At 32.6% G+C, this 18,867-nt stretch overlaps 1 protein-coding gene across 1 annotated transcript; it reads right to left on the bottom strand.

The window, feature by feature from the left end:
• Nucleotides 1-824: 824 nt before the first annotated feature.
• LOC122597335 (glutathione S-transferase T2-like) lies at nucleotides 825-2,122 on the bottom strand. Its single transcript, XM_043769938.1, has 3 exons — nucleotides 1,919-2,122; nucleotides 1,383-1,820; nucleotides 825-1,337 (listed from the first exon to the last, which is right to left on the bottom strand). The coding sequence occupies exons 1-3, from the start codon at nucleotides 2,120-2,122 to the stop codon at nucleotides 825-827; spliced, it is 1,155 nt and encodes a 384-aa protein (XP_043625873.1).
• Nucleotides 2,123-18,867: the final 16,745 nt, after the last annotated feature.

Here is an 18,867-nt window from a genome sequence, read left to right as displayed (position 1 = left end):
AGTTTGGAAAACTTAAAGAGTACAGAAGTATGGCTATTCAAATCAATCTTACGTATTAATTTTATAATACTAGCACATTATCCGTGCAATGCGGCGGTGGTCGTGGCGGCGACGATGTGGTGGTAGGTGTGACTGTTTGTGGTAGATGAGACGTCGATTGATGTAGATTATTAATGGAGATATTTTAAAAGCTAAATGATTGATAGTTTAACTTAGAGATAATGACCTGTGAATATAGTGAACTAAAAAAATGTCTATGTTAAGTGATGCATGTTACTGATAAATATACAAGTTGCCGATTAACTTTAATTTTGAAATTCATTTTCCCTTTAATTATTGTTGATGTGGATTTACCATGTCATTTACTTTGCTTAGTCACCTAATATATGCAGTAGTACTTATTTAATTACACACACATATGTATTAATCTATCTATTTCCATATCTTCTGCTTCATACGAGTATGTATTTTGTTTTTTTTAACATCTCTTTCCTTTCCTTTTTAATTTCCAATCCAGCTTTTTTATGGCTTCTTTCAATCGATCTTTATATTTCTTAGGGTGGGGGAGGGCTTCCCCACTCCTCCCCTCCCCTCCTTGATTTTTCTTCTCCTCCCCTCCCCGAAACCTAGGAGCACTTCACCACCTCTCCCCTCCCCTCCCCACCCTTTTCTATTTAATTTCATTTCTATTTATTTTTAAAACTAAAACATTTTATTTAATAAACTAAAACTAATACAACTTAAAAACACAAATAAAACACATAATCTTATTCAAACATACGAAAACAAGTAAAACATAAAACTTAATCAACATAAACATACAACTAAGGCGCCGACCATCCGTACTGCTCACAAAGGGCGCGTTTCTGCGCCAAAACCATCTCCAACATCGGCCCGCTGAGGTGATCGTGTGGCCTGGTCACGAAGTCCATATCATTCTGTCGCTGCTGACTCTGGACCATCCGTGTCATCTCCTCATCCCATTTCTTCCTAGCCTCCTCCGCCGCCATATAGCTATCCATCATCGCCTTCTGCATCTGCATCTTCTCCTCCCGAGCTCGTTTTTTATCCTCATTGTCGCATTTCAACTCCGCGACCATCTTCAAGAACTCCTCAGATGTAGTAGAGGCGGAAGGAGCAGCCTGCTTACCCTTAGCTTTACGGCGGGGTGGCAGAGCCTGATGTACTGGTGCATCATCCATGTCGTTCGCTCCCTCCTCTTCTTGCTCCAAGTGGTCCTCATTCAAGTCAATATGGATTGACGGCTCCCCTGATGAACGTACATAGACAAACCCTTCCGTTCTTTCCCTTTTGCTACCCGACTCTTCACAAATCCCCTCCAAAGTAAGAACCTCCGACCATTTTGGTCATCTCCTCAAAACCTGCCACGCCTCTACATGCGGAAACCCGGACTTGTTATTGTATTTCCGCATATACAATGCCACGGCCGCCTTAAACACATCCTCGCCACTTTGGCCACTCGACATCTTACTTTTCTTCACATTGTAAATACCACAAAAACCCGACACCTTATGTTTCAAATCCTTCCATTTCGACCGACACATTTCAGGGGTACGTCCCGACTCATGGTTCAAGTGTGAGTCCAACTGAAACTTCACCTTCTTCCAAAACGAACCCGCCGTTTTGGCATTTCCGACGTATGGATCCTCAGAAACGTTTAACCAAGCTTTTGCCAAACACGCCTCTTCATCCTTCCCCCAATTTCGACACTCTCTTTTACCTTTAACTGAGACTTGGGTCTCGGGTATTGCTTCCACCTCTTCCTCCTCCACGTCTTCTTCTTCTTCTTCTTCTTGAACCTGCTGAGTCGCGAAGTGTGATGATGAACACCCGCGAAACCCGAAAACCCGGGTTGAGTTTCATTCGCAAAACCCGAAAACCCGGTATTCGGTTGCACACTTGACGGGACAGAATCGAAAAACAATGGATCCATACTATTCAAGAAATCTTCAACACGTTGTGGCCTATACACATTTTCGGCCGTATTTTTTTCCGAAGGAGGAGGTGGCATAATATCGCGATTGTTTAGCGGTGGCGCGTTTCTACGTTTTTTGGGTAGATTTGAGTAAGTGGGTTCTTTTGGTTTCTTCCCCCTATTCATTTTTGAGGTTTTAGATGGATGATTTGGTTGGAAAAAAAAAATAAAGAAGAAAGAATGGAGGATGGTCTGTTCGGCCAGAAAGAAAAGAAGAAAAAAAATGAGGAAGAAAAGAGAAAGAGAAGAGAAAAAGAAGAGAAAGAGAGAAAAAGTAGGGGGGCCCAGGCTTTTTTTTTTTTATAACGGTCACAATACTCGGCACTCAAACCGACACCACTGTGCCCAGTCCGCTCCCCACCCAACCGGTACCGGGGGGTCGGGGCGGTGTGCCATCCGGTACCGGTCCGGTGCCTCACCCACTCCGTCCACCCTTAGTCACCTAACATCTCTTTTTATTGACCCCAATCCGATTCATATAAGAATAAAGTAAAATAACATATGGCATTTTGTTCTTAAAATAATACCACATTGCCAGAGTTATCGAGTTACCGGAGTTGAAGACCACCTCGTCGTAGTCTAAAACAACCTCGCCAACTACCAAGCTCACTCCTAGATCCAAAATCCAAAACCACCAGCCACCACCATCCCACTTTTGTCCAAAACCCCGACCAGTGGTGGCTGGTTAAACCTCCAGGCAACCTAACGGTGATGATAAATTCATATCTGAAATTTCATATAAGACCCCGATCTAAACACCGGCAATACTTCTGGCCAGAATTTCGGCTATGGATGGTGTGAAGAAGAAAAGAAACTCAAACACCAACCAGATTCTTGATATATATATATGGATTTGCAGATCTGATAATTGTGATTTGGATTTGTATAAATAGATGGATTGATGTACATATAAATGGATGGAGATTTAATGTAAGTTATTTAGTTTGATGATGAAGAGGATGACCATTTTGATGTAGATATAGAATAAATATATATATAAATATATATATATATATACGAGTATATAATAACCGTTAATTAAAAAAACTGGGTTAAAGTTTCATGTTACAAGTCAAACACGACACGTAATGAAAAAATAAAGGGAAATAAGATTGGTGACTGGCAACATGTAAATTTACCAGTAACATGCATCACTTAGACCGTTTTGGTAAGTTCGTTACATAACATAGACAATTTGTCATAGTTCACTACATCCACATGTTATTATCATTAATGTTAAGGGGTGATGTAAGTGAAAATATTTTAGTGCTAGGTAAAAATATTACATATCTTAAGGGTGGTAAATGAAAATATTACATGAGAGGACATTTTAGACATTTCCCCCATGTAACTTTCAACATGAGGGGTATTTTCTTTAATAAGTAGTATAGATAATATAATATTTTACAATATACTTCAATTAGATATAGGGATAAGTGTCTGGGAATGTAATGAACTATGCACGAATGTTTATGTTGTGTAATGAACTACTTGGATGTTTATTGTATGTAATGAACTTTCAAATCCAGGTTATTGGATGTATCCGAATAATCAAAAACTTACAAGTGACAGGTTATATGGTTGCCACATATACCTGGTTGCATCCAATAAATAGGATTTAAAAGTTCATTATATATAATAAACATCTAAGTAGTTTATTACATAACATAAACATTTCTGCATAGTTTATTACATTTCCAGATACTTATCCCTTAGATATAACATTTGCATTATTTTTTAGGAAGTTGTTCGATTGGTTCTTCATTATTGAAACTAAGCTTTTCATTAACGCTGATATACCTCAACTCACTGAATTTAAGAAAAAGGTATCAATTGTTACACTTTGAAGTTTTTTATTATTGGCAAATGTTCACATAACATGATCACGATACAAAGTTACAAACTTATAATCAACTTAGTTTTCCTTGCAATTTTTCGGTATGTGTTGGTAGTTCTTCACTTTGCTCTATTATGATTTATAATAATATTATTAAACTTTAAATGTATGTTATTACGTACATGAATATATAAATATAAATATAAATAATTATGAGTCGGCCGTGCATCACGCACACGTATTAAGAGCAGTGTTGTAAAACTCGACCGACTCGGCCGGAAACTCGGGATCGGAATCAGAATCAGGGGTTAAACGGGTCGAGTTGGTTGGAATCGGGTCAAACTCGGTCAACGACTTGGTTGCTTGTAAATCTCGGTCAAACTCGCCTGAAACGGTCAAAAATCGGGTGGATCGGTCAAGAATCGGCCGGATCGGGGCAAAACTCGGGTCAACTTTGGTCAAAGTTTTTTTTTTTTTTAAATAAAAAATCCTAAATTGGTTTAACCTTATAGTTTTCAAACATATGATAAGCATAAAACAATACATATTCTTTTTAGTTTTTATTTTATTAAAAGGCTTCATTTAAAAAGTAGTTATTTATTGTTTTTAGTATATAACTAGATTTTAGACCCGTGCCCGATATTGGATACGGGGTTTAATTATCAATATTAGATCTTCATACATTTAATTCATAAAAACTTATAATTTTAAAGATATATGGTTCTAAGTGTTATACTTTGCAAGTTGTAGTACAATAACAAATTAACAATATGTTCGTCACTGTCATTATTAGCGGATACATATTGATGAGATGTTTATCGTAGTCATTCCACAAGGCACATGCTACAATAATTTATCTATTATATAACTTTTTGAAACCAATTGTACTCATAATGTGATATTATTATGAAAGATTATTATTAACTAAAATATAAGCATACTTGTGATCCCGTACTTGACATTCAAGTATACGTACTTGTGATCCCGTACTTGACATTCAAATATACGTGTTTGATCATGATACGACCCATAACATGAATATGTTTATCTTCAACCACTGTCCTATGATAATTAGATAACAATTAAGATTGTTTTCATATTGTTTAATAACAATTAGGTTTTTTGATTTGAATGGCAATTGTAACTCTAAAAAATTAAATATAAATACTTTTTGTAACATTTTTAAAAAATTTAAGAAAAAACTTCTTGAATTGATGGCTAATAACAAATATGCATTAAGATTTAGGGTTGAAACGTGTAAATAATTGATGGAAAACAAAAAAGTGTAAATTAATGAGACTTTTTTTTTTATAAATTAATCTAAATACTAATATAATAATATATTTGGATAATGATTATTAGAATTTTTAATTTGTAGTAAATCTAAATAATGACATCATCAAAAATCAATTGGATAAAGTTGAGTAATTTGATTGGTTAATAAGTAATTAGTTCAACTGTTTTATAGTATATATTAAGATAAGATACGAGTAATTTTTATGTGAGTCCATAATTTATAATTTAAATAAAAAGTATGACATCATTAGATCTTAATTTTATTTGGTTAGGCTTTGTAATTAGTTAATAAGTAATTAGTCTAGTTGTCTTTTACTATATATAAAGATAAAGATAGAAATAAAGATGTATCTATGCGTGCATAAAGATAGAAATAAAGATGCATTGTGCATACTTTACTTTTCATTTACCGATTACCGTCGTATACTTGCTTCCTGACCAATTGCTCATGCACACACATCCATTGCAAGATCTTTCAAACTCTGTCCGCCTACGGAATTAACCTCCCGGGCAGTGGCGAAGCTAGAAATTTTTGAATGGGGGGTCGGAATCTAATTTTTTTTTTCTTAACGTTATTTTTTAGGTAATATATTCGGGTCAGTGATTCGATTCGGGTCGGGTAAAAAATTATATACTATTATTATAAAAAAAAGTTTTCAATCACGACAAAACTAAACATTTGTCCAAGACAAATAAACATTAAAAAGGAGACAAATGGTTGGTACTTGGTTCGATTCACTGAAAAAATTAGAGTTCAGTCTTTCGACCTTTAAGAACCTTGTATTCAGTGGGCTAAGTTTTTATTTAAGTAATGAGTTTTAGTTTGGGCTAAGTAATTTTGTTGGTTTATGTAAAATGTAATGGATCAATTTTATTGCTTAGTATATAAAAAAAATTTCACAATTAAGATGGGGGGTCGAAACCGAGTATATCAAAATTTTTCTACACGAAAATAATATACCCTCTACATCGCAAAAAAAATTTCGGGGAGTCGAGCGCCCCTCCCGGCCCCTATGTAGCTACGCCCTTGCTCCCGGGTCACTTCTTTATCGCGGCTGATCGAATATCTACACTTTTAAATAGCACACCCCAATCATACTCATTCTTAAGCTTTGAAATATCATCTTCAACTTCAACTCCAATTAAAGTAAATATTGGGTTAAAAAAAAAACACTTTAATGATTAAACTTTTATGTGTCAATGCATAATTGAAGAGTGACCGATTTATTGCTCATGGACCGACTATAATGTAGTCGCCATTCAATGTCAAGCCCTACCACCACCATAAATATTGGTCATTGTCGTGAACCAAGAGGATTTGATTCACCCATTTAATTCCTTGGTGACAATAACTTTGTTGATGAGCGTTGTCTCGATTGTTTTTCTGTCATACTTAAGGTGGTTGTTGGCATGATTATGTGGTTTACAATTTTACATTGTAGGTGTTTGTCCCACCAAGTGTGGTCTTGATCATGTGTCATTAATCATCGCATTGTTATAGCATTTGTATACAGAGATTGATTCATAATAAGAATTTTATAAATTTACGTTTCGAATTGTTCTAAGATCAAGTTGTGTTCATTTGTAGTTGTACCGATCTTTTAGTTATTTATTGCTTTTAGCTAGAAGTTAAGATAATGCTTTATGTTTGATGCTTTGTTAGATACACATATATTTTGATTAAATGTGAATTTTTACATACATATGATTTATATGGGTGAGTTATTTATAGTACAAACATTTTAAAAAGTACAAAAAGTACATGTGTAAGTTAACTTACACATGTTTGTTCCTTCTATCTCTGATCACCACCACCATCATCATCTCCAACCACCACCATGATCTCCCGGTGACGGTGATCATCTTCGGCGAGATTTACACTTGTGTAAGTACAACTTATACATGTGTAAGTTAACTTTCCGGCGAGAATCAGGTTTGTTTTCGGGTGGATACGGTACGGGCCAGAGGCCCTCATTCGTTCTAAGCTGACCGTCAAGGGATATGGGAATCGTATGGATTTGATGGGCGGAGATCCAAAAGATGGTGACGGTTTGCTACGGTACGAGCGAAACCCTTGATGCCGGCGCCGGCGCCGTGGTTGGGGTGGTCGGAGATGATGGTGACTGCTGGTGGTTGTCTCGCGAAGGAAAAAAACCTAGAAATTTTAAACCTTAAAATGCTAAAAAAGTTGTAGTTACAGGTCTCGCCAGAGATAGTCGCCGTCGCCGGAGGATCATGGTGGTGGTCGGAGATGATTATGGTGGTGGTGGTCGGAGATGGAAGGAAGAAGGAAGAAGAAGGAGGAAATACCTTATATTTTTTATACTTTTTCTAACCCTTCTACTAAAAATAACTTTCCTATATATATATATATATATATAGGGTAACACTTCAGTGAGAACATTCTTAAAAATAAGAACGGTGAGAACACCTTAAAAACATCATTTTGATGCATTAAAAGTTCATAAAACTAACATAGTGCAGAACTAATTATCTTTATTTAAGTGTTTAACAACACATTCATCCGTCAAAATCGAAATAATCATGTTTTTTGTTTTGTGCATCCATCTTGGATGCATAATCATTAAAATGATGCATCCAACAAAAAACGTGATTTTTTCGATTTTGATGAATCAATGTGTTGTTAAACACTTAAATAATGATAATTAGTTATGCACTATGTCAGTTTTATAGACTTTTAATGCATCAAAATGATGTTTTTAAGGTGTTCTCACCGTTCTTATTTTAAAACTGTTCTTATTTGATTATCCCCCTATATAGTATATATATATATATATATATATATATATATATATTTGTTTTACCAGACTTAAGCAGACCATGTAAGCTGACCCAGTTTAGCCGGTTTGATGTTTTATTTTTTTATTCTTTCTTTTATTTCATTATATATATATATATATATATATATTGTGTATATTTGTCAAGTTTTGTGTAAAAAAATATATAAAAAACATTTAAAATTCAAAACACCTTTATTTCCTTTCTAAGTCAAGCCACATATCCAAATGCTCGTAGTATCAATTGATTACTAAATTAATATGCCTAATTTCTATTTTTACCTTTTTCCACGAATGAACTAGATCGATGTATAAAACAAACTCAGTGTGATAATAAAAACTATAAGAGTAAAAATTAGAGCTATGCACAGACATCCTAATTAAGACCTATTGTGATTAAAGAGACTTGGTCCTTGCAAGGTGTAGAGATGATGAGAAACAAAATAAAAGAATATGAGATACATACAAATTCTAACCGTATAGAAGCAAAACTAAAACTCTAGCAAATTGAAACCCCATGATACGTGATTGGACATCCCTAAACCATGGCTCTCATGTACGAGTATATGAAACCGTATAAACATATATATGTTACATGCATGATGTGAATTATATATATATATAGTAAAGGGATCAAGTGAGAACCAAGATATATGGTGAGAACCGTGAGAACCAATAAAAAACCATCTCTAAGGGTTTTGCCCTTAAAGTTAAGGACTACGCCCATACCGTATACAACGGTCACCATCTCTTGGATCGCCGCTCATCAAATCAATACCATTTCCATATGCGTCAGGTGACAACCCCTTTAGAACGGATGAGGGCAACGTCCGTACCGTATCCATACGTTTTCAACACATAACTCATATGATTTTTTACAAAAAGTTTTTTTATTTTTGTTTCTTTGGAATGGGTTTTTATCAAAAAGAAAATAAAAAACAAAAGGTGGTTTATGTACCATCCTTGTTTCATGCTGAGTGTTGGCTGTCCATATAATTTTATTGTTTTTTCGTTTTCTTTTGTCTTACAAGTTAGTTGGGCTAAACTTTGATTTTTTGGGCTGAAATTTTGAGTTAATTGGACAAAACTTTTACACCTTAAACTTTTGGGTTTTTAAAGTTTTTGGACTAAGATGTCGATTTTTACAACACCACCTCTTTTCAAATGATTCCATTTTGAAAGATTTATTTTTGGCAGTAGCCACAAAACCGACTTGGAAATAAGAGCAAAGTCACAAAGATTGTGTGTATGAGTGTTGGATGATAAAAGTTGTGTTGTCAGAGTTTATTCTGACAAATTTCATGCTTTTAACAAATTTCATGAGATAAAAGTTGAGAATAACAAACTCAAATGGGAAAACAAAGAGCTAAATTTGGCAAATGAGCTCACTTAAAAATTTTTGGATGTCATTCAAAAAGAAAACAAGAAGCTCAAATCTGCAAATGATGCAAAATGCTTAATAGTTCAGCGTTTACATGGATGAAATCCCACATTCTCTCAAGAACTTTCTTTTGAAACCAAGGTTTTCTTTTGTGGGAGTTGAAGTTGAACTGACATTCGAGCCGCGACAATAAGAAAATGGCCTTTCATGTACTCTAGGAAACCAGGGTTGAAGCATCTAGCATAGATGTAGTGAGTCTTCATATGGAGAATCCATTGAATGTGTGTAGGAGCAATTGGGATGCACGAGTGTTTATCGAAGATCAAGTGTAATATGCGTGTATCGATGCGTATGCTTCGTATAAGATTGCTCACAAACTTTTCCGTGAATGATTTTAAGCTTCGATCTTATTTTAGTATTTTTCGTTCTTAAGTTTATCATGTTTTAATGTAGCAAGTTTTTTTTGGTAAGGTGGACTACCGTCTATTTGTGTGACTATAATGTTCAACCCCACGTTGCGAGACTTCAATTATCGTGTTTACAGTTGTTATTAATATGGTCTACAAACAGGAAAAAAAATCCCAAAAAAACCAACAATCACAAAAATTACATAAAGGCAGTTGTAAATATGTTTGCAAAAAAGTTTGTTATACAAAATTTATATGTATTTAAGAGCATTTATGATACAATATACAGTATGTAAGAGGTTTTATACTTAAACTTATAGTCGTAATAGCTACATGTTCATTTTTCTTAACTGGGTCTAGCATTTACGATACAATATACTTTGTGTTGTGATTCGAAAGCGAAATGTCTAACATACATTGACTTAACCGGGTCCACGCTAGAGAGTTTCAAATACCCAATGGGGGAAAAACTTCTACTAATCCGCCTGAAGGCACGACGATTAATAGGGGTAAGGGGTAAATCCTGTACTCTCAGATTTAAACTTAAGTATTCCCAAGTCAAGCTCTTAGGAATACCTACATATATCAAAGTTGGTGCATGGAGATCCGAACTTGAAACCTATTGGTCACTAAGGAAACTTCAAACCACTACATTACTTTTTTATTGAAGAGAGTAATGTTTTTATTTTAAATGCAATATGAAATGGTCAAGTGTATATGATGCTTGATCAATTGCTATAGCCTTTTAAAGTTATTTGTTTTTTTTTATTTGTTTTATCTCTCAAAAGTATCACACCCTTTTACATAATCCTATTTTTCATTATTAGAAGTGCCTTGTCAAGTTGTCATTTATCTTTATGCTTATTGTTAGAATATTTTAGATTGGCACTTGGTTTAGACTTCTTTCATAATACTTCTTCGACAACTTTCCCACTTGGTTGGTTTTATGAATGAAAACAAAAAATAAAAAAAACAATAGCAATCGATGAACCCAGGTAGACAGTAAGACAGACACAAGTAGATAATTATATAGGCACTAATGGGCTAGAGTTATAAGGCCCAGACTATGTTGTTGATGGGTTAAGCACTGATGGGCTAAATGCTGGACAAGTCACAACTCACAACTGCGGATGTTTCCATAATCCATATTTAAGAAAGAGATCTAAATAGTAATGTCTCTCTTAACAATAAAAAAAAGGGTTCGGTATATGAAAGTGTCTCATGTCATGAATAAGGTAATTTCTTATTCATCGAAGTTTGTCATAATGATGAAGATTAAAGTCTTTTCAGTATGCGATGACATATAAACTTTAATAACACTCGATTTCGGTGCAAAAAACAAACTTCCCTTAACAAAAAAAATAAATCACTGCCACTATATTTTTTTTTAAAAAGAAATAGAAACATAAGAACAAGAAGATCATCAAAAGATATGATAATATAAAGAATTAGTGGATTAAGTAGTTATAGAAAAATTATTAAGAGGAATAAAAACTCTAGAATTCAAGTTGTTGATATTAGTTTTCTCTAAGTTTACTAATTAAATGGTCAATGTTTAAATTTGAATTGAACTCTCATAAACAACGTCTTTCATTATTCTCATTAAAACAACTGCATTATTTTATTATAATTGCGTTGAAATCTCAATTGTCTAATTAAAAATATTATATCAGTGATAAATTTGTTTCAAATATATATTTATTGTAAGTAGCCTTTGTTATTGATGATGTGTTGTTATATATGTAAGTTAAAAACTTTGACATATGAAATACATATCTTCTTAAAGTTAAAACCACTAATGATTCTAAAAATTTATATTAACGAATACATATATAATTACACCTTTTAATTGATGATGTGTATATGTTAGTTAAGAACTTTGACATATGAAATACATATTTGTTTATAGTCAAAACCACAAATGATTCTAAAAGTTTATATTAATGAATACAAAAAAAAAGCAAACAGACTGACAGACTGCTAAAATTAAAAAGGAATTTTTTAAAAAAAAGGAAGCAACCAGGCTGGCAGTCTGCTTGCTGGGTGGAAGAATAGCAACGCGCCACGTAGGTGGTATATACGTTAGTTAAGAACCTTGACATATGAAATATATATATATGCTTAAAGACAAAACTAAAAATGATTCAAAAAGTTTATATTAGCGAATACAAAAAAAAAAGTAAAAAAAATAGCCACCAGGCTGCCAGCCTGCTTGCTGGGTGGACGAATAGCAACACGCCACGTAGGCGGTATATACGTTAGTTAAGAACCTTGGCATATGAAATACATATTTGCTAAAAGTCAAAACCACAAATGAGTCTATAAGTTTATATTAACGAACACAAAAAAAAAGTAAGCAAGCTGACAGACTGCTAACAATTAAAAAAAGAATTTTTTTTTATAAAAAAAAGCAAGCAGGCTGGCAGCTGGGTGGACGAATAACAACATGTCACGTAGGCGGTTACTATTCATGGTTATTTCCACGAATAGTAACACGCCACGTGGCGGTTACTATTCATAATTGCATCTCCATTAATAACTAAAAAATTCCGGATCCCGCGTTGCGGGGTTTTAATTGTCTTGTTGAAATGGTTACGTTATTATTCAACCGCTTAAAAATAATTATGTCATGAATATATATTTTTGTTTAAAAGTGTGCAAGAAAAATATGTGGAAAAAAAAAAGATCGAAAAAGTAAACGGAATGCAATGTGATAAAATTCGAATAATGATGCGGGATATAACATCATCCAATTAAAGAGTTCCACATGATTGTATCGTGTAAAAATATTAATGCCCATGGTGAGTGTTCATAACGATGGGCTTTAAAATATATAGTAATATGGACTAATAGAACAGTGTCAGCGCCCAATATATTTGTTAAGAACACAAAGTAAAAAAAATTGTGAAAAAAACCAATAAAAACCTAAAGAATAAAACTCGAATAGGATCCGATATAGCAAAATCCAAATAGTATGCGGAATGAAATATAAACCAACGGAACAGTGCCATGTGGCAGTGACACTGTTCATAAACTTGAGTCTTAATGATATTGTAATGTAATGTAATGTAATATATATAATAAAATATAATATCTATATAAATATTAAAACAATAGTTATTCTAGCATTTTAAAGCCTTCTACAATTTAAAACTATTTTTAAAAATTGCCACGTAGATCTTTATCCTATGTGGCATCTCTATATTTTTTTACAATATATAAATCTACAAAATTATATTATCTAAAACTATTAAATTAAAATCTATATATAAACAAAATCTTACAAAAATAAAAGTAAAAAATCACATTCTATATTATAATAGAAACCGTATGAATTTAAAATCTATTTTTAAAATTGGAAAATATTTGGTTTTCAAATTATTTATTTCTTAATTTTACTATCTAATATAACCAATATTATATATCACATTGTAATATAATTTTTTATCCTTTTCGTGGTGGTGATTTTACGTTTTATAAAAACTATTATCAATTATTAGGTGAATTCAACATAATTTGAATCATAGGTTTGTTCTTTGTAATCTAATTATAATTTGAATTTGGTTTCTAACTATATATAATTATAGCTTTTCAACTTTTATGAATTTTATTATTTGATGAAGTAAGTTTTATGAAACTATTTCTTTGAAAGAGTGTGATGAAATTCTAATGAGTCACACATCACTTTACAAAAAATAAAAGATCGTTATGATTTTACATTATATTTACATTTTAACTTCATATTATGTTTATTAGTATTGCATGAAGTATAATATGTGATAGTTAATATGAATATTTGATAAAGTATGTTTTTATATAAATGCAAAGATTTTCATAAATAATAAGAGTTATATTTTGAATTTATCTATTTCAATAAATGTAAAAATTTCAATTTAATGATAATATAGATTTATATGTACATGCCTAAATAATGTATAGTTGTTAAAAGTTATTATAAATATTCATATAATTAAAACAACCGCACATCGTGCGGGTAAAACACCTAGTATAATATATATAATTAATTACTAGTAAGTTATATTCACGTTTTCATATCTTGCATGCATGTGTATGGACTAAAGGGTGGGGTCAGTGGGTCACCATCATCTCCATATATGCATGTTTACCACTGTTTCGTAGCATTATAAGTGTATAAGTTATGACCACGATAATTTGTTTGTTATATTTCTCTTTAAATATACTAGCAGTCATCGCATGAGAAGAATGGAATGAACGAAGCAGAAAATTTTACAGTAAATACAGGAATGGACCTATAGACAAATATAAGGTACGTAATTAGCTACCAAACTATATATCCGTTTGTTAACTGTTTATTAAAAGAAACAAATTAACAGACATAAGATACTGACCTAATGTCTACCTGGATGCTGCATTAATATTACACACACATAAGGCAATCCAGTATTATGCATACATTATTGATGTAGTTATTCTTATTCAACACACAAGCCGTCCCAATTGTCATTGCATTTAAGGGGATAACAGCATTCTTTTCGAGATAAGACTCGTGAACATTTCCAACCCAACTGTTTGCATTTGTTGTTAAATACGCACCTTCCGGAAAAGGGATTAGTGCAAGAGAGCCCTTCGCAGCACCGATCAAACGCACCACACGGATCGCCATTAGGAGGAACACAATTCTCTCTGCCATTTACAAGCGACGATATTGTCACTGACCTCCCACCTTTTAGACCCAATTGTCCAAATTGAACTGGATGCTTCTGATCATGCTTAGCGGAACGCTACAGAAAACATACTTAATTGTTACATACGATTAAAATCTATAATTTCTCAAAAATGATATACATATATACTAGATTATTGTCCGCGTAATTGAAAAAAAAACATATTATTAATGATATATTATCATTTCATATATTATAATCTGACAAATATAATCAAATAACAGATGTTAAAAAATATATTAAATACTATCATGATGCAAAAGATGTTAGCCAAAATGGGTTTACAATTTACAAATAAGCAAATTTTCATTGATCATATTTATCGCATTTACAATCAAAGTTAGGATATAAAATAATACTCGTATTACAAATGTTTCTATATATAGAGAAAAAACCATAAAGTTTTATGATTATTGTATTAGATGATAGTTTGAGACTCAAGATAACCAAAATTGAACATATACTTGACTTATCCTTAAGCCATATAACTATATTCGGTTCACTTTTCACAATCTTGTCTTAATGCTTATATGAATACATACAAGTTTTATTGGAGTAATATATATAAAATATAAATTATCATAAGGAAAAGTTAACAAAATAAAAGATAGTCATATATATAGAAGGGATACGTACATGAGAATGTAATGAATTATACTGAAATATTTATATTGTGTAATAAACTACTCGGATGTTTACCGTATGCAATGAATTTTCAAATCCTGGTTATTAGATGTATCTGGGTATATGTGATAACCATATAAACCGCCACTTTTAAGGTTTTGATTGGTCGGATACATCCAATAACCATGATTTGAAAGTTCATTGCATACAATAAATATCTGAGTAGTTAATTACACAACATAAACATTTGTGTCTAGTTCATTATATTCTCAGATACTTAAATATCAAGCATCACATCTATATCATAAACTTGAAATAATTAAATATGATCTAGTGGTTCCAAATCATCCAATAGTTTTTATTTGTTTAAGAATGAATTTAAAACCTTATTATATATATATATATATATATATATATTGGTAGATGGTAGATACACATTAGGGGTGAGCTTGGGTCGGTTTTGACGTAAAACCGAAAACCGAACCGAAGCTATCGGTTTTTCAAAACCAGAAACCGCTGGATTCGGTTTTGGTTTGGTTTGGTTTGTCGGTTTTCCGGTTCGGTTTGGGTCGGTTTTCGGTTTATTTTGTTTTTTTTATAGAATCAATTTTGGTATTGTTAGACATGGAAAAGTTTGATGATCGTTTTCTTATAACTTGTATCTTATGATGATGTCGAATGTTTTTGGAAAAACGTAAAGAGGTAGTTCGTATATTTGGAGTTGATATTGTAATTATGTTAATAATAATGTTTTGTTCAATATATTGATTTCTACATAAGGTAAAACCAATTGCAAGCTTAGTCGTTGTTTTAATTGTACTTCATATCAGTGAGTGAGCAACTGAGCATAATGGTCATATAAGAAGTTTTTCATTCGATCAAGCTAGGGAATTAGTAGTTACTGTCCTCAACAAAGTCTTGTGCTATAAATATGAAAAATGAATCATTAAAATAAACTAGTGTGATTAATATACATAAATATAAAATAAATTAAAATATAAATGGTTTTCGGTTCGGTTCGGTTTTGATGATCGGTTTTTGCATATAAAACCGAAATCTGAACCGATCCGTTCGGTTTTTAGAAAACCAAAACCAAACCAATCGGTTTGATTCGGTTTTCGGTATTTTTGGTTCGGTTTTCTCGGCTTTTTTCGGTTTTCGGTTCGGTTTTTGCTCACCCCTAATACATATATATGCATGATGTGGGAAGGGAGTGCTTTTATATATATATATATATATATATATGCTTATATAGGTTAAGGGTAAAATAAAACACATCTCTTTAGTTCATTAGCTTATATATATAGATATATATTTGGGAAAAGTGAATATAAGGTTGTCTGACACCTAAGCTTAGGTGTGGAACCCCTTATATATTAATATTTTGTTATTTATTGTTTAATGAATAAATGTTTGGGCCTCATGATTTTTATGGTTTAAAAAATTTATATGTGAGTGTCCGACATCTAAGCTTAGTACCTAATAGCCTTATATATATATATAAGCTATGTATATAGTAAGCTAATTAACTAACATGCATATTGTAAGAGATGTAGGTATAGGTAATGAAATGTATATTAGACTGACCATCCCTGGCTGCTGCATGGATGATGTTTGTTCTTCCACGACCATTAAAATCTCCTCATCGTTAATGTTGGCCGAAGAAGAACACAAAATCGAGTTGATAGTAGCAGTTGTGATTACAAGTATAAAGAGCACCATTGCATACATATTGTTATTATTCATGATTTTTTTAAAAATATTTCTTATATAAGGAAGCTGTTTGTGTTGTGAGGTAGATTGGTAACTCAACTATCTTATTTATAGACTTGATGACAGACCCGAACTTTTTGAGATTTCGGGTGAAACCCGATACCCAGTTTTGATGCAAGGGATGAGTTACCTAGCTTCCTGCAAATTAAACACATGGTGTGGTCAAATTTCGATTCATGTATGTGGGACCCGCCAGCCACAGCGTAATCCCTTTATTAATGGTCTAAACTAACCACAAGATGACACGCACACAATCCTTATCTTTTTAGACTTCACATCATGACTTTGTAATGGTAATCGTCGACATACAATAAAAAATCGATTTTCAATGCAACAAAGTTTCAAATTCATAAAGAAGATCTTAAACTACAAATACGCGCGCAAGTAGTTACTTGTACTACAAATACACCCTTGGTGATTAAAGCTGTCAGTAGATTCGGATTGGAGGATTAATGGGTTGAAATCTATGACCCTAACCTGCCAAACATGCACTATAGGTTTTAGGTTAGAACTTTTAACCATGACTCTAATAAGTGGCGAAGCCAGAATTTTACTTCAGAGTGGGTCAAAATGTCATGTAAACAAGAAGTATCGACCGTTTAACAAATCTTTAATTAGTCTTCTAAAGTGTCGATATAGTCTAAAAAGTAGTAAACCATGCAAGTCTATTTAAGAACCTGGCCAAAAAATATATTAGGATAGTAAATAATTTAAAAATATGTAAAACAAGTAGCTTAACATTATATCAATATTATAATATCCTTATTTTTTTTTAGATAGGTTGTCGCCAAGCTTATTCCTATATAAAAAACGGCAGCTGGCGGACAATTCTTCAAAGAGTTGGTTAGCTTATTCTTATATAGATCTGGACGGATCCTTCTACGAGAATATCAAAAAGTAGAAACATAATATCATTACGATAAAGCATTGATCTTAAGTCTATATTCAATTTAATTCTTGCTGTATATGTTTTATATACTTCGAAGTCATGTATATATGAAAAGAAATTTATATGAACAAAATAAAAAACTTAATATATTGTGATTTTAATTGTATGTATTGGTTATGAACAATACAAAATATCTTGTTTTTTCATTCTGATATGACTTTTTGTAATATATCTTTATCTAGTATAATTGTAATTAAAAGGTAAATTGATGTTTTAGAAAAGATCTTAATTAACCAAATAGAAAAGAAATAAAGCTTGGGACATAGGCCATGCTTCTTCTGCCTCTCATGCAAGTAAATTATTTCATAATGCACTCACTTACTTGTTTCATAGGACGGGCCAAATACAATATACAACAAAATTTTATCAAACTATAAGTATGATTTTAAGCACCATGAGTAGGCTTGGGATGGGCCTTGGCCCAACCTATCACTAAGGTGGCTTCGCCACTGCTCCTAACTTGTCAACTCGAACCCAACCCATTAACTTGAAAAAAAATAAGTTGACAGATTGAGTTTGGGTTGACGGGTCAAATGGGTTGGTAAGTTGATGACAATGGTAATCTAATCCAATGAACATACAACTGATTCGTTCTATTATTGGTAGATATGGATGACATTAAGTGAATGAATATTGGATGTTGAGCAGATATGAACGTTTTATGGCGTGGATGTGGATGGAAAAATTTTCAAGCATGGATGTCATCCATCAACCCCAATTTAATTAAATTTACATATATAAATGTATATATGTTTAACATATTTTACATTGTTGTTAAATGTATGTATGACTTGTAACTTTTGAGGTGGTGTGTTCCTAAAATGTTGATGTTGCAATAAAAAATTTGCAAACGGAATTAAGTTAGTAGCATATTTTAGTACTTTTGTCACTGTATTTAATATTTTAGACTATGTGTTTTGGTTGTATAATACTAGGAAACTAATGGGTTAAGGAGTGGCTTCACGGGCTGGAGCGGCTTGGGCCTAAACCGACGGGTACACCACTCCGGGTGTTAGCGGGCTGGGCTGGAGGGTTGGGTGAAGGTATGTGAAACCGGTTGGCATAAAATCAAATGTTGAGGGGGAGCGTGCATTTAGGAA

This window comes from Erigeron canadensis, chromosome 4 (genome assembly GCF_010389155.1).
Source record: "Erigeron canadensis isolate Cc75 chromosome 4, C_canadensis_v1, whole genome shotgun sequence".
Classification (NCBI taxonomy): Eukaryota; Viridiplantae; Streptophyta; class Magnoliopsida; order Asterales; family Asteraceae; genus Erigeron; species Erigeron canadensis.
This window is presented reverse-complemented; position numbering and strand designations above follow the sequence as displayed.